General features: G+C 34.8%; 1 protein-coding gene across 2 annotated transcripts in view; it reads right to left on the reverse strand.

The window, feature by feature from the left end:
- LOC149793814 (atos homolog protein A-like) overlaps window positions 1–17,333 on the reverse strand; it is a 116,868-nt gene that overhangs the window by 31,320 nt on the left and 68,215 nt on the right. For both annotated transcript variants that reach the window (XM_089967818.1, XM_089967819.1), the window contains exons 4-6: window positions 11,281–11,418; window positions 3,636–5,517; window positions 1,854–1,991 (exon numbers count right to left, since the gene is read on the reverse strand). In XM_089967818.1, the coding sequence (XP_089823944.1) occupies window positions 1,854–1,991; window positions 3,636–5,517; window positions 11,281–11,418 (2,158 nt within the window). The remainder of the gene's footprint in view (window positions 1–1,853; window positions 1,992–3,635; window positions 5,518–11,280; window positions 11,419–17,333) is intronic.

Here is a 17,333-nt window from a genome sequence, read left to right on the forward strand (position 1 = left end):
GTCCTTTTGATTTCTAGAACAATCCATTTTCAGCCAAAATTGTGTCATGCGCATCTAATCTTTGTAGTATCCAGTTTAGATATTTTTTAAATGAACAAATAAAAAGGTATAACACTTGTAGTTACGTTTTCAATCAGAATTAACTCCAAAAGTTACAGAAATGTAAGAAATTATTCAAAGCTTATACATCACATAAACTTACCCATGAAAGTATGGCGACCATGATATTAAAGAAACTCCTGTTAGTTGAAATGTTAAGATGCTGACAGTATTAAGGACCTCCTGGTGACAATCTAGTTGGAAATATTGAATTGCTGAAGGAAATGACTAAGTTCTGTACATTTTTATATCCGTGATTCTTTTAATTTTTAAAATCGGTAGGTGTTCAAATAAATGTGAGGGTAAGCGAATACTACAGTACACACAAGGCATGTGTCATGGTTAGCCATTGCAACAAAGAACTGATTGCATTTCTTACAGCTGGTCGACATCTCAGAAATGATACGGAGAAAACATTAACTGCATACAAAAACATACAAAGTTTACTAAATTTCACAAAACTTAAGTATCAAGAGTACCTCCAAAAGAAGCCCATAGATAAACTAGTATTTACAGCACAAGTTTAAAATAAAATGCCCATGTTACTGATCAATATCCCATACTGAACAGCAAAAAAGTGAATAAATATTTAAATATTCACACAAAAAAGCACAAATGTTGTATGCACAGGATATAGCAACCCTCTGACTTGTTAAACTGCTCTAACATTTACATGAACAGTCCAAAACATATCAAGAAAGTGACTGGTATTTTGGAGGCAATGCTAACAGTCTTTAATTAAACCTTACATAGGTCAAAAACTGGGATACAAATGGCCACCTACGTGGTACTCAACAATTTTATATTTTGCATAGGGTTCGAATTTCCCTGGTTTTCCTCACTAGTTATACTGGCTATTTAAAAAAAAACTGAATACCTTAGGTACTGTGCAAAGAACTTTTAATTCCCTTTATTTTGGCGTATGATTGATGTGTGTATTATGGGTTGTAAAGTATATAGCTTGGCCTTACTTCAGATGTGCACCTCTCAAAAAAACCTAGCTCTACCTGGTCATTTTCACTTAAAAGACCTCTGTGGTAAAAAAAATTTAAAAAGAAGCCTATTACACTTTATTTCATTTCATATATTTCGTAATTCATTCACTGCACTTTCAAAAGCTGGTATTTTACAGTCTGGCAAAATTAATTTTCATACTTTAGACTAATTCAGGCTGATTTTTTGGGGTACAAGGGGGCAGTCATTTTAGTTAGCAGTGTGCTTAGATAATGTACATTTTCCACAAGTACAACATCCAAAGAAATTTCTGCCACAGGACATGAAGGTAAGTAACATGGTGATATACCAAGTGCATGTTGCAAATGTTAATAACTTACCTTACACCCACAATTTTCTCAGAAGTTCATAATATCTGTAGAGCCCTCCCCCCCCCCCCCCCAGCGAGGGTAAGGAAAAGGTAATCTAAGATTTAATTCCCTTCATCTATTTTGATAATAGATGGAAATATGTTTTATAACCATCTTTCAGGAAGGGCTGGATTCAGTGTCAGAGCTGGCTACTTCCTGAAGTTCATGTGATTGGGCAAAAATACATAGAAAACTGAAGTTTTGCTGCAAAAATCACTTTATCTATTAATGGACAGATTGAAATCACTATTCCCATTTCCTTTCAGTGCCCTCAGTCTTTGGAATAAACATTTAAACCCTTTTGGTTTGCATGGTTGATGACAATGTCACCACTTGAAATAGTGATACCATTGTCTAGCCTATGCTAAAGTAGGTAAGACACTAACTTACTGGACTAGATCGGGTGGGAAGACCAGTTTGAGCATTGAACATAATGCTGGCACTCCTTTCCATGTGGAGTTGAAAGTTGTGCATGTCATCTGCAGATGGCAATGTTTTGAGATGTCTTGGCTTGGAATCTAAGTTTCCCTGTAAAGCAGAAAATGACAAAATGTGAGTTCAATATTCAAAAAAGAAATCTGAAAATGATTTAATGAATCAAAATAACCAAAGCTGTTAAATGTTCCATATTTGTATGTCATATATTTCTGGGTCAAACAAATAACCTGTAGATTATTTTTGGATAGTGACTTTTGAAGAAAACTTTAATAAGTTGTCCATCTTTATGTTTATATGGACAACATATGTAATTTAACTATGTATATAAAAAATGTTAACCAACTTTTTTACATATAGAAAACAAGAAAATCTCGACTGATGATATTATATGAATTTTTTATACTCATGTCCTAATACATGTCTATAATAGAGTATCACTGTTGTTATTTTTTCACATTAGCATTTTTTCTTTTATTACTTCATTATTTCCACCTTAGGTTTGCACACGATTATTAATGATGTTGACATATAAGAAGGTTTAGAGAAATTCTATACAAAAAGAATTGATGATTTAATAGGTGTATCTAGCTTTCCAACAAAATCTTTATAGAGTCTACCAAGCAACTCCATGTAAATTTAAGCAAGGAAAATACATAAAACGACATTCCTAACATGTTCAACGTCAGGAGAAAGAACAAGTTTGATCTGACATAGAAACTTATCTTGGCCATGTTCTTTTCCCCCATACATGGAAAAGAATAAGACTCATTTTGCAATTATTACATATGTTATGATTTCCTAATATTATTATCTATACTGTGTGAATGGAGTTCAAAACATAACAGGTTTTATGAACGTTTGATTCAATACATCTAAGAATAATGATGCACGGACATTCACTAATGAAACATCCATGCTGAATGCCTGATGAACTATGTTATATTAAACGACAATGAAATAAAGTAGATTATTACATACCTATTGAATTTGACATTTTAAACAGATGGTTGATCAGAAATTTGGTACAGATCTTCACCATATTTCCATATAACATAAAATGGCTGGAATTATTTAGGCAATTTCACCAACATCCATGTCATAATATTTATACATGAAATCAAAAATTTTTTTTATAAAACACAACTTGTTTGGAGTTTCACTCACACCAAAATGCTACAAAACTTTAGTACAACAGAGAGTGTATCTAACAAATACAAGGCCACATTTCTAATTTGTTACAACCTGAAAGAGCTTGTCAAACGTGGCATATAAATGTCTCTGCCTAACCACTATCATATGAATGTCTCTGCCTAACCACTATCATACGAATGTCTCCGCCTAACCACTATCATATGAATGTCTCTGCCTAACCACTATCATATGAATGTCTCGGCCTAACCACTATCATATGAATGTCTTTGTCTGATGGCCATGTGCTATATAAAACTTTCTCTTTCTGCAATGTAGAACAAAACATGTATGACAGTTTCATGTGTTATGCAGCTTTTGTTTATTTACTTTGGCACAAGGCAAAAATAAAGTTGATAAGGTAAGTGTACATGCATTAATTTTTTGAAAATTTGCAACAGAATGGTCTATTTCCATAACAAGTTCATATGCTTTTTATTGCAAGTGGAGTTTGGAATAACAAATGACAAAATTAAACCTGCACCGTAAGAGGCAAATTTACATGGAATAACAATGAACTGACTTTGATACCAGTAATACACTTACATTTTGAACATTCTGTGCAAAATCTCTTTTCAAGAGCTGTTTACACAGTGAAAGCCCTTTGGTAAATGTTGCTTCATCTTGGTCAGAAATATTCTGTCTTGCTAATGAAAGATCACTGTAAGTCCTGCCACTATGTCCATCATTTTCCTTTCCTTTATCATGAAAACTGTGGTAACTTCCATCTGCATACTCTTTGGCAGAATTTTTGTCTTGATGTATTTCGATGGAATCCCTTTTCTCCTCTAAATTGCACATTACAGATATATCTGTGGTCTTTTCCTTGAAAGTGACAGAGTTGACAGAAGTGGAACCATTTTGCGAGGTAACTGATTCATTATGACATGAGTGTACATCAGAAGAGATAGCCAAAACACTGCGATTCTTTAATTTTTCTCTCCTAGAGCTATTTTCCTTTTCGAAAGTTTGATTATCAATACTGTGAACACTGTTTTCACTATTATTGAACACACTGATATCTCCATTGTCTGGACAAAAACTAAATCCTTTTCTACCAAGATCATCCTCAACTTCTGATGTGGAGAAGCTTTTTCGAAACAATGATGAAGGTTTGAGTGGGTGTTCTGATCCAGGTATTCTAGGTGTAGTCTGATTTTTAGAAAGACTTGGGTTTGTGAGATCTTCAATTGTCATGCTGTCTTGAGTATCAAATCCCTCCTTTCTATCCGTCATTTGAAAGACATTATTTTCATCTTCACCAATGAAAAATTTACACTTTGTGGTTGGAATTTGTTGAAGTTGTGATGCTTTGCTCTTGCCCATGATAGGACTTGAAAGACTAGAAAGGTAAGCCTCTATCTGACTTGGACTAAGTGGTTTGGAAAAATCCTGAATATCATCAACTGTAAGAGCTTCAATCTTTAAGTTACTAAGATTAGAATAATCCTCCTGATAAAAGTCAGGAGGCTCATCAAGATTCAAACACCTCTTCACAGGGAATGATGCCATTGGTTTTGTACTCCCAGTCATCAAGACTTTCGGACTTGGGAGCCTTTTTGTTGATTGAATGGGCTTCAGGACTGATGGATTTCCGGGTGTGAAAAGTGAAGTTGGTTTTTTATATGGATGTGTCTTTTGTGGAGAATATGGCACTGTTTTCTTGTAAAGCTCTGACTCTGACTTTAAGCCAATACTAACATTATCTCCAATGCTTACTGGATCTTCTGCTGAATCCTGACCAGGACCAGACATTGTCTGTTTCATCTGAAATGACTTTTTCTCTGGAACATTTACATTTTGCTTTAAATGTGAATGTGAAAGACTTTCAAGGATTTGAGCACTCCTGTGTAGATCCTTGCTGACATTATGAAAGCTCGATGGTTTGATATCACATATATCCTGCAATGAACTGTCTCTGACAGTTATGACATCACGCCCCAAAAAGGTCTCTCTAGCTTTAGACTCCAAACAATCTCCTTTGGAACTCCCTTTGCTTCGAAGAGGACGCCGTCCAGATGGAGGTTTACTAAGATTAGATTTACATGATTTCTCAGGACCATAAAAATCCTTTATGTTATCTTGGCTGTCTGTATGGTCATGTCTTCCTGACAAAGGTCTAGATTCCTTCTCTTGAAAATCAGAACCCAAGTCAGGGGATTTCACTTGTGCGGCAGTGGTACATTTCTTTGGCAATTGTCTGAAAGCCCATTCTTTCTTCTCTATTTCCTCCCTGTGCTTAGCTGCCTGTGGTGTCTGAGCAGTGTCAATTGGATATTTACAAGGTATCACTGCAACAGAACCCTGACGGGGAAGAGATGCCACTGAGGAAAGCATGATCATGTGACCAAGATCTGACTGTGGAAACTTGTGGATCTCCGGTTCTACTGAAAAGCTGTAGCTAACACTCTCTCCAGGGGCATAAACTCTGAAACAGAAAAGACATATCAGACCAACTAAATGTACCAGCTTTCAGAATTCAACAATCTGAAAATTTGACATAACTGTCAGAAGCCTGCATGGTGAGATCTTTAGCACAAAATATAAAAGTGTTAATTAGAATCCAACAAATATTTTTCAATTTTTTTTAAAAAACATTTCTGATTTGAAAGCAAATTTGGATGACTCTCCAGGCAGAAAATGTGCTGATGTTAACAAAATTTCTAAAGTCTTACTGCAGAACAAATTGTAAAGTGATGCATTCTAATAACATGCATTTATCAACATCTTACCTTCCTCAGCAAGAGATACCTAAAAATGGTTCAAGTTTTCCAATCCATAAAGATATACAGTTGACCACAGCTAATACTAGTTTTCATGGTAAGAAGGTACCAAGAATATGAGACTTTCATCTCCAGTCTGCTTTGCCAGACCTACACTGGTTACATACCCATATCCCAATATACATATCATTCACCCAGCCAACTGCTTTCGTCTTTATCATATGTTATCAGATGCCAAAACATTTTATCTGTTTGAAAAGTTAGGGCTAGGGCAGGGCAAGATGCACCCCAATTTTCATTCTGGAGTCAGCCAATTAACATCTGCATTGCAAATTGTTTAAGTCAAAGTATCAATCGCTTTTGAAATCTTATACAAATGGTATAGTTTCCATACAACACACTGCAAGAACAGTTTCTCAACATTAGTTAAGTTCAACTTGTTAGAACTGCAGCACATAAGATCACATAGTGTACAAGATTTGTTGTTGCTGTTGTTGTAGGGTTTAACGCCATTTTTCAGCACACAATAGGCTACAGATGGCAGCCAGTATTAATGGTGGAGGAAGAACCCGGGAAAACCCCGGAAAGAACCACTGACCCTCGAGAAGTTAGTGGCAAGCTTTCTCACATACCCACATTGGCTGAATCTGAGACTCGAACCCATGCAGACAGAGGTGAGATGGCAGTGATCCGTGATGGAAAGCGCTTTAGACCACTCGGCCACTCGGGGCCCCAGTGTACAAGATTAATCAGTTTTAGCCTAAATGGTGGTACTGAACACAGGACTTTCAAAGACTACCAAAATCTTCATCTTAAACAATCTTAGATAAATTGCTTCCCTTATGCAAATTTCCTATGACGAGTCCTTATTTGTGTCTCCTGTGGTGTGTGCATCCATTTTCATATTGTCAGAACAAATGGCTAATCAGTACTGGAGCTGTAATGGACAATTGATAAGGTGGTACATGGTGCAAACATGTAGTGTGAGTGTAACTGTATTATAGTCATGCATTATTATTACAAGTCAAATCTTCATGCTGATATGTAAAAGAGTTGGTTCATATTCAGAAGGGTGAGCACGAATCATGTTTGAGCACAGTGGTCAGAAGCTTGCTCTGTCTCTCTATCTCTTGCTTGAACACTGAAGAAGAAACAGCTTTCAAGGATAAATATATTAAATTAACATCATTTACCTGAATGGAGTATATATATTAATTTGATGTATTAAAAATTTTGAATGGCAGGCATACATATATATAAGAATTATACAGAGACAACTAAAACTGAGTGAAAGTCTCAAAACAAAATAAAGCTACACACAAAATCTGACTGAACTGTTTTTAAAAGAAAGATATGACCGAGACAATCAGGGGCTATACCTCTGCTAAATCATGATGAAAAATGCTGACAATCAAATCCAACCAAGGTGTAATGAAATCAAACTGCATGACAAATTAGGTCAAAATCCAATCATAATTATAGTGTAATCAATAATTACATAGCTGCCTGTATGAAGCTTATAATAGTCTCCAGTAGCCACTGTAAACATGAATTAGCATGCAGACAATAAATCCCAACAGCGGTAATCTCGAAATCAAAATGCCATTTCCTGCGACAGAGAATAAGACATCTTAAACAATATAAAGAACATTCTTTTCATAATATGAAACAACAATTATAATGAAATGACATGAGCAGATGAGTATTGTACATACCATGTCAAATTATTCTGTGGGAACCATACTTGTTCTATACAGTTTCAGTGACACTTACCTAGGATCTATTGGCCCCAAAATATATAGGCGTTTTTCAACTCTCAACTACAAGCCATTCATAAACATTGCTAGTGTAATGTGGCTCAAGACTTTTGTTATTTTGTGGACACCATATTCATTCTTGGAGTATCTCTTTCCTTGACCTTTGACCTTTAGCCCTAAATAAATAGCTGTGTTACCTGTCACAAATGCAAGCTATCAACATAGTTTAGCCAAGGCAGGGGGTACAAAACTAAAGTACATGTCATTGCATGTCCACAGAACCCAAGACATCATGTGAAAAACAGTTATCTTTGAGTCACTGTAACCTTGACCTCTGAACCCACAAATCAAAAGGTGCTTTTCTTATCTTGCATGCATGTTATTTACAAAGTCAGGTCATGGCACTAGTCTAGCTATTGTGTATGAACCGTTTTCCTTTCTTCAGTCACCTGCAACCTTGAATCTGACATACTGAGCCAAAAATTTATAGGAATATTCTTTGCCCTAAGTGAAAAGTTATTTTGAAAGATTGGTAATGACAGATAGTGGATAACTTTTGTTATTATGCAGAGATTATAATTTAGGAAACAAACAAACATCAAAACATATTACATTCAGCTTTATTGTCAGCATATAAGTAAAGGCATAAATGAAGTTTATTTTCCTATTAATTAAAGTCATGTTCTTTAAAGTTCATTTCTTAAGCTATTATTACTCTCCACATAGAAGCCAGGATTTACTGGGTAAAAGTCACAGGCTTCAATTAATCTTGGAGTGCTGCTGGTATAATCACTATTAGAAACATAGTTCATGCATCAGTAATTACCTTGCTTAGCCACTACAGCTGAGGCCTGACAAGAATGCATACAGTCCACTTATCTAACCCCTATATTCATTCACATGTGCAATCCCCAGTCAACCTACTGAGGGTAACTTATACACTGTACATTAATATGCAAAGTTTACCACTGAATAAACTTCTTTATTCCTGCTTCCAAATCCAGTTGTCACAAAGTGAATTCTTTGTAGGCTCGAATGTGTATATACAATAGAAAAGTCTGTATGAGCTAAATGCAAATAATTCAGCCATGTTAGCAGAGCATAAACTAGGCTACAGTGAATGTTTATGCTTGTAAGGATGTTGTACTAACATAGTTACATCCAATTATCAAACTTTATGAATCTAGCTTAAACAGTGCCCAGTAAACACAAATTGTCAACATAGTTACTGAATCATGAAACATGGATCATAATAAGTTCTTTTCGCAGTGAGTAATACTTATTGAGGTACATTCGCAAGCCAAGTTTCATAATTTTAGGTAGGATAATACACATACATTATGACAGAAACTCATTTGGTCAAAAGATAAAAGACAAAAATTCAACAAAAAGTTATTTAAGAATAATAATCTAATAAGTCATGATGTGCTTCTTTTGTCGTAATGATGTGGTACTAACAGAAGTGCATATCATCATCAATTTCATTATTCGAGCATGAACTCATTATTCGAGCATGAACTCTGCCTGAATTAACATAAAACACAAAATTTAACCTAAGTGAGTGTAACAAAATATTAATACATAATGATCAACACTGAGGGAAAAGAATTCATCAAGATGCATCCTCACATCAAGTTTCATCATTCTAGACAGAACAGTACATGGAAAGCATGCAGAAAGTTTATGTGTACAGGCTGCAAAAAGCAAAACATTAACCTAGATTGTACAACTAAAATAGGTGCATGTACAAAATGAGTGACTTCAGCCTCCTTCCATGGGGGGTTGGTGCAAAACAATCCATTCCAAAGTGCAGCTGAGGACCTGAGAATAATGAATGGCTCAGAAGCAGCACAGTTATGATTATATATATATATATATATATATATATATATATATATATATATATATATATATATATATATGTGTGTGTGTGTGTGTGTGTGTGTGTGTCAATGCTAAGGGTAGCAAAATAGCTCTCCTTTACTTCATAGAGGTGAATTACTTAAGGTGGTTTTTGTTCAGAAAGTAAAGTTATTGGACCTGATAATTTGTGAATAAAATTCAGCCAACGGATCATGCAGAAAACAGACAACTAAAGTCAATTAGGTTGCACAAATATCAAGCTGCATACCAAACATAGTTGGAATGCAATAGAATAAGTGATTTACTGTGCAGAAATGTGTGAACCTGACAATCAGGGACTACATTTTTGCTTACTGATGTTGAAAGATGACAATGAACTCAGACAAGGTCTGATCAATGTCAAGGAGCATAACAAATTTACTTCAAATCCAATACTAAGCAAGGAATTAATTGTACAGAAATGTATTGATAAACTCTACATGATACTGAAGAAAGCTGAAATCCTAACTGATCATGGTTTGATCAAGATCAAACTTTATTCCAATATTTGATTGAATTATATATGAAGATATTTTCTTGTGCAGAAATTCAGGGGCTATAACTCAGATAAAAAAAGACACAGAATGCTGACAACCAAAGTCATCCAAGGTTTCATCAATATCAGACTGCAGCCAGACTTTGTTTTAAGTCCAATAATTAAAGGAGTTACTGTGTGGAAAGGGTTGGAAGTTGAAAATGATGGAAAGATGGAAGAATGTACAGATGAATGGATGGGCAGGCAAAAATTAATATCCTCCGTTTTATGAAAAGCAGGGGACAATAAATTAAGTAGTAGTAATATAACAAAACTTAGTGAATTTAATGAGATCCATGACCACACATGGGAGTATATGGCGTGTACTGGTGGACATGAGACAGAGATATATTGTGCATACTGGTATACAAGAAGCATCAGTATACAAGAGACAGATATAGTGCCTGTATACAAGTGGTTATGGTATAATGCATATACTGGCATAAAAGGAACAGTGGCATACTATTGGGCTTTAGAGTCTGGAACTACCTTATCATTAGGGGCCCCGAGTGGTCAGGTGGTCTTAAGCGCTTGCCTTTACCAATCACTGCCATTCCACCTGTGTTTGAGTCCCGAGCTCAACCAATGTGGCTTTGTGAGATAGCTTGCCAGTAGAATCCTCTGGGTCAGTGATTCTTGCCCTGATTCTTCTTCCACCAGTTATACTGGCTGCCATGCTTAGAAATGGCTTTAGATGCAAAACAAGAATAACAACTTTATCATTATGATGTATCCAAAATATAATGTAACTATTTACCCAAACAGACGTCTCAAAGTAGTTTGCCATAGTACTTTCTATAATTTTTCCACCCGTCCAGAGCTTGTCATCCTAACATTGATAGCCACTCTAACATCAGCAGTTTTGAAGTACCTCACAAAAAGCATCAATGGGGCCATTTCAAGTGTTACTGCTCTTCCATTTTGCTGACACTGCCTGCCAACTAATTCTGTATTAGTAATTAACATAATTAACATAATTTGCATACTCTAGTTGATTCAAGGTCAAAATCTGTTGTGTAAATCTTCATTGCTATTAACACCATCCCATCTGATGATCAGTGATAATTGATCCCACTGATTTATCTTCGTCATCACCAGTTCATCACAATTCAAGAAGTGCAGGTCAGACAGACAATAAAACAGATGCCTGAACATACCCATGTTAAACTAAAGTCATGTGTTTCACTGAATAAACCTGAGAAACCTAACCGATGGACAGAAACCAGCATACTGAATTAATGAGGAAACAGACTTTGCCTGTGAAATTGATTTACCTGTAAACTATGTGAAGAGATAGTGCCCCTTCTGTTGATATAAGCCAGGAACTCAGCTGGGAGAAATGAAGATATGATCGAACAGCTTGGAAAAGAAACTGTCCTGATACCATTCCCTCCATCTTCTCTGCTTGGGCTCTGAAATTACAAGCAATTCAAATTAATAAATTAACAAACGGCTGGAGCTTTGTTTTCTGTTCTTCATTCAACCAGCACAAGTGCTATGCCTTTTATCTTTTTCTAAATGATCCTGAAAAGAAACATTGCTTATGCATGATTCCCAACATCAAATGTTTACTATTTAAAATATATGCAGCATAAAAAGAAGAAGAAAAAAAAGAAAAAGAAATCCCACGAAACCATTACCACAATTGCTAGGTACCAACACAGCTCACTGAATAATGTTTCAAGAGTGACCTTGTGGATAAAAGTTCTGTCTCCTCATGTACAATCATGCTTCCTGTATAGAACACTGATAAGGAATATCTCCATCCTGCATCACATGTCTGCTGTCCTTTAACAAACAACCTTCTACTGCAAATCATAACACACACAAATTAGCAAACACTTGCTGATTCTGATCATCCCTTGAGCATTCCTTCCTCATAATAAGGATAAACATTAACTGCAAGACAATTATATACTAAAAAGTGCAGCAGTTTAAGTTAGTGTCCTGCAAGCAGGACATTTTGCATTCATCAATTGAGCTACATGGTACATCTTCAGGGTGTGCACTAGCAGGTTTAGAGTTGAACGAGTCATTACTAGGATGAGTTTATTTTTTTATTTTTTTTAAATATTCATCTTCTCATTCGTATTTATGAAAGAAATATCAATTTCAGAGCAAACCTGACTCAAGGACCAAGTCTTGTCTAATCTTAAAGATACATGTACCTGTGGAACATATTTTTTACCTGTTCTCATTTGTATCACTGTGCAACCATCTTCGGTATGCAGTTTGGAGGCTGTGTATTGCCCTTACATAGATTGTATAGACCACTGTTTTTATCAGTGTGCTTACACTGAATATTTCAGTGAAAACCTAACTTTAGACTCTACCTTAAGGTGAATATATTCTAAATGAGTGTTTTGCATTTTTCAAGTCATATCACTATTCAAAATATGCCATTCTGACCTTGCCTTATTTTCATTCTGGAATGTGACCACACACACAAAAACATCATCAATCATACATGCTGGATAGGAAAATCCCAACCACAGGATAGGAATTTTGTGCCCTGATACAAAAATTCTGTTCCCCTGGGTGAACTTTTCCAAGTCTACACAGATGGATAAGAAGGATTCTGTTGAATCAGCAGTTTGCCAAAGGTAAAACTGTATGGCCAACCCATCAGCCCATGGTCTGTCATCATCACAACACTGATAACTGGTCCCGATCAACAGTTTTACAGCAGCCCTGGTACAAATGGTGGCACAGCTGGTAAAGCACAATCAATATCACCCCATACTAAACATTTCTTTTGAAGCCGGGTGTTATGTATATTTAATTTGTATTATGTACTTGACTTTTTGTCCATGATTATAAGTTGTAAACAGAATGTTTGCATAGCTAACTTTTGTTCATGACTGTAAGTTGAAAACAGAATGTTGCCATAGCTAACTTTTGTCCATGATTGCAAGTTGCAAACTGAAAGTTTACATATCACTGACTTCAAAATCATCCTTATTTTTGTATGGCAGCCGCCAGTGTCTCGGTCAATCTGCATTATTATGAAACCAATTTTTAGAGCAAATTATTTTTCTTTGATAATTCTTACATATTTATAACATGTTAGGATAACATCTGCTACCTACTAAATTCAATTATTAACCATATCTTTTGGCTTGCTTTAAAGTGCTAAAATAAATTCTTTTATGACACATTGCTTTAGCTATAAAGTGCTAAAATAAATTCTTTTATGACACATTGCTTTAGCTATAAAGTGCTAAAATAAATTCTTTTATGACACATTGCTTTAGCTATAAAGTGCTAAAATAAATTCTTTTTTGACACATTGCTTTAGCTATAAAGTGCTAAAATAAATTCTTTTTTGAGAAGGATGTCTTATGAGGGATACACTAGTTTGCTTGAAATGGGGCATAACAAATTTGAAATGATGTCACATTAACCTAGAGCTATTATTCTGGACTTGAAAGCAATTTTACAGTATTAGCATGTGTGTGTGATGTGTGTGTTGGAACATTAGCTTTAAAATTTTTTTAGTCACAACACTATGTGGCAGCTTACAGCATTGTCTAGCACTGAGGCAGCTGCTAGCACCATTTTTATATGTCTTTGGTATGACTTGACCATGGTTTGAACCCACAACCAACTGCATCCAAGGCAGATGCTCCAACCACACAAGCCACAGGAGGGTGCACTACCAGCAGCAATCTGATAGTTGTCATACTTTCAATAAGATCATGCTACTTTCAACATCCACTAACATATTACATATTTTATAATAAATACAAAATATCACTAGCAAGGAACTTTAGTTCATTTTGTCAGCTGTAAGAAAATGAAGTTGGCATTGGCCATAACTCTATACAAGACAAAACCCATAAAAAAACCAGATCTAGGTAAAAGCTATGTTTGATTGATTCTTGAGCAATGATGTTTGCAAACAACATTCCTAGTTTCCATGTGAAGGTAAGACGTTGCTCAACAAAGGGGGTATAACTCTGTCAATATTGGAGTAGACAGGACTAATGCGGTAAAAGTCACAAGTATATTTATGAGACAATTTTCATACTTAGCTGTACAGGAATATGTTGAATGCTTTTTCAACCATGCCAGTTAAAAGCAACACCCCTTGTGTGATATGAAATCAGTTGCAGAAGATCGTAACTTTAACAACAATAGAAAAGATGAGACAAAACATAAACAGTATATCTACTGTACGTCTATGATACAATGCAAATACCAAATATGCTGAATGGTTCTGCCACAACAGTTACTGGTTACAAGCAACATCCCATGTTGTGATATTAAGTAATTGCCAAGGACTATTACTCTTTTGGAAATGGAGTTGATGACATCATATCCATAACAGGTTATTGATTACAAGCATCATCCCATGTTATAATTTAAGTAATTGCCAAGGGCCATTACTCTGTAGGAGTGTGTGTGTACGTGTATTTTATATTTTTAATTAGCTTTAAAAAAATTTCAGTCATATCACTATGACATCTTTAGTGTGGCAGTTTATAGTGATGTCTAGCACTGGGGCATTATGCCACAGACATGATATCCCACCCAATCACATTATCCTGACACCAGATCCACCAGTCCTAACACTAACCTCTTAATGCTGAATGCCTAATGAGGCAGCTGTTAGTACCATTTTTGTATGTCTTTGGTATGAGGCAGCCAGGAGTTCAAACCCATGACCTCTCACATCAAAGGAAGATGCTGTAACCACTATGCCACTGGAGCAATCCTATAAGATAATTCTCATACCAAACTACATCAGATTATGTTTACTACTCCCTAAGACATGCCTATTATAAAAAACATCCCATCTGAAGATATAAAATTACAGTAAGTAACTATGAATCACATAAACTCATTGGCTACACATTTTCATGGGCAAGTGAGATGATAAAATGAAAGTCATATACCAAGCCAATATTCAAGGGACACTTCCAACAATCTGTATGCTGCAGTAAAGCATCACTTGTTTGTTTTGCTACTAACATGTGTGCATGTATATGTATATGTACATATAAAATTATAAATATACACCAGACAGAACAGAAAGTGTTAACCCTGGATTCTATATGGTAATGCTTGATAATAGTAGGCAGAATTAACACTTAATACAAGTGATACTATCATACAAGTTAGGAAAATTTTAATTCATACTCCATGGAGACTTGAACCCAGGTCATCAGGTAACTGACACCCTTTGCCTTGCCTGCACACACCAGCCCATATTCCATCATGACTAAGCATGCATATTAAATTCTCTAATCTGTACGATAGTAGTATTTGTGTGTGTGTGTATATATATATATGTATATGTATGTATGTATGTGTTTGTATATATATATATATATATATATATATATATATATATATATATATATATATGTATGATATATATATATATATATATATATATATATATATATATATATATATGTATGTATGTATGTATGTATGTATGTATAATGTAATAGCTTTCTGATTATAGAGTAAAAAATGCAAAATTACTCAAAGTGTTTGCTCTCTACTTCAGAAAGCACACATTGTATAATCCAATACATTCAAATCTGCAAACATCTTAGAAATGTGAAAGTATTAAAGTAGAAGAAAAAAATGTTGGCAAACATATCCATGAATCATGTTAGTGGTCATTTATTCATGAAAGTATCTTAGATATGGATCATAAAGGCAGTGTATTAGACACATTCCCATGCTGAACAGATAGATCAATCTGAAAGCAATTACTGTCAGATACAAATACAAATTGTTCATGCACAAAAGTTCTTTTTTATTATATTGATCAGTTTTTCATTACTCAACTGAACATAAACTCAAGAGCACATCAATACTACTATGTTTTATAACTATTAATTATTATATTTCATAACTAGTATTAATTATACTTCATGCTATAAATAGCCACTGAAATAACAATCAGCAGATCAGTCCTGTTTTCCCCAAGCCCATTTCAATCTTGTCCTTCCAAAGTAACGCTTTGTCTTGTGTGATGATAAAACACTTACCATTACATGGCTTGAGGCAGATCTTTTATTGTCAGGTTGATCAAGACTTTATCTGACTGAACATCATCACTGTACCCATGTTCATTTAACTGTGTAATCATCTGGGACAAATATCACTAATGAAAGCATGATTTGAGTTCCTGTTTGGAGAATTTATAAAGCCTAAAGGCTCCTTGCATTCAACAGGCACAAATGCATTGTTGATATTTTCTTCGAATGAGACAGCAAACTCTCCATGTGATGTGCTTTGAAAACATCAAAAAGGGTTAAAACCTTGTTTATACTAATTACAGCAGTGCTATTAAGCTTGTTTGGTTTTAACTATGTGCAGAAGAATGATGGCATCTTCTTTGATTCAGTCCACATTTTATCCTAAGTGATAGCACTGAATAACTTAGCTATTTAATCCAATTTAGTGCAGTATGGATTAAAACTGTTTTATATTCTTTTCTTTAAAAAAAATATTTAAAAAATTCATGAACTTAAGAAACCAAGAATATTTATTTATTTTTTTAACCAAATCATATAATTTTGATTCTGATGAATTTCAAAATGATTCACAGGAAATGTTGTGTGCAATAACTCTGTACAAAATGGAATTAACAATACCAAACACAAAAAAGGCACAACTATGTCTAACCGATAATGTACAAACTAAACTACAACATAATGTATTAAATAGTTCCAGAACTATGCAGACTACAAGGATGGGATGTAGTGGAGATAATAGAGGGCAATAACTCTGACAAAAATTGAAACCAAAAGGACAACTTTTAACTTGTGCATCTCTTTGTAATGTCAATTCACCAACCAGTGGGAACACAATTATGTGGAAGAGATATCTGCGCTTTACATAAAGTGTGATCTGACTTAATAAATGAAAAACTGATGTATAAAAAAGGTGTTTGAATTCAGGTTCCTGAATCACAAAGTTATAATTAATCAACTGTACTCCCCACTATGTCACTTTTGTTGGGAACACAACGATTCATCGAGCCAAATTTGAGTGTGACAATACATGTGTAGAAGTTTTATGTGATATTTCAACACAAAATGTCACATCCTACCCATAAAACATATATGAGAAATTTAAGCAGAAAATTTTACTGATACGCATGTGGATCAGTCTCAAATATTTCAAGCACTTTTCTTATTTGTCCACTGCTCATTACAAGTCCAAAGTCTGATGCTAGATAAAATCAAAAGTGATTTCGATACTCAGTCACTTACCCATTTTGATTTTGTGCCTTTAAGTGACATCAAGTACTTAAGCAATAGATTTAATTAGACTAATGCATGGATAAAACCCTGGTATGCTA

Source organism: Sinohyriopsis cumingii, chromosome 8 (genome assembly GCF_028554795.1).
Source record: "Sinohyriopsis cumingii isolate HCF-2022 chromosome 8, ASM2855479v2, whole genome shotgun sequence".
NCBI lineage: Eukaryota > Metazoa > Mollusca > Bivalvia > Unionida > Unionidae > Sinohyriopsis > Sinohyriopsis cumingii.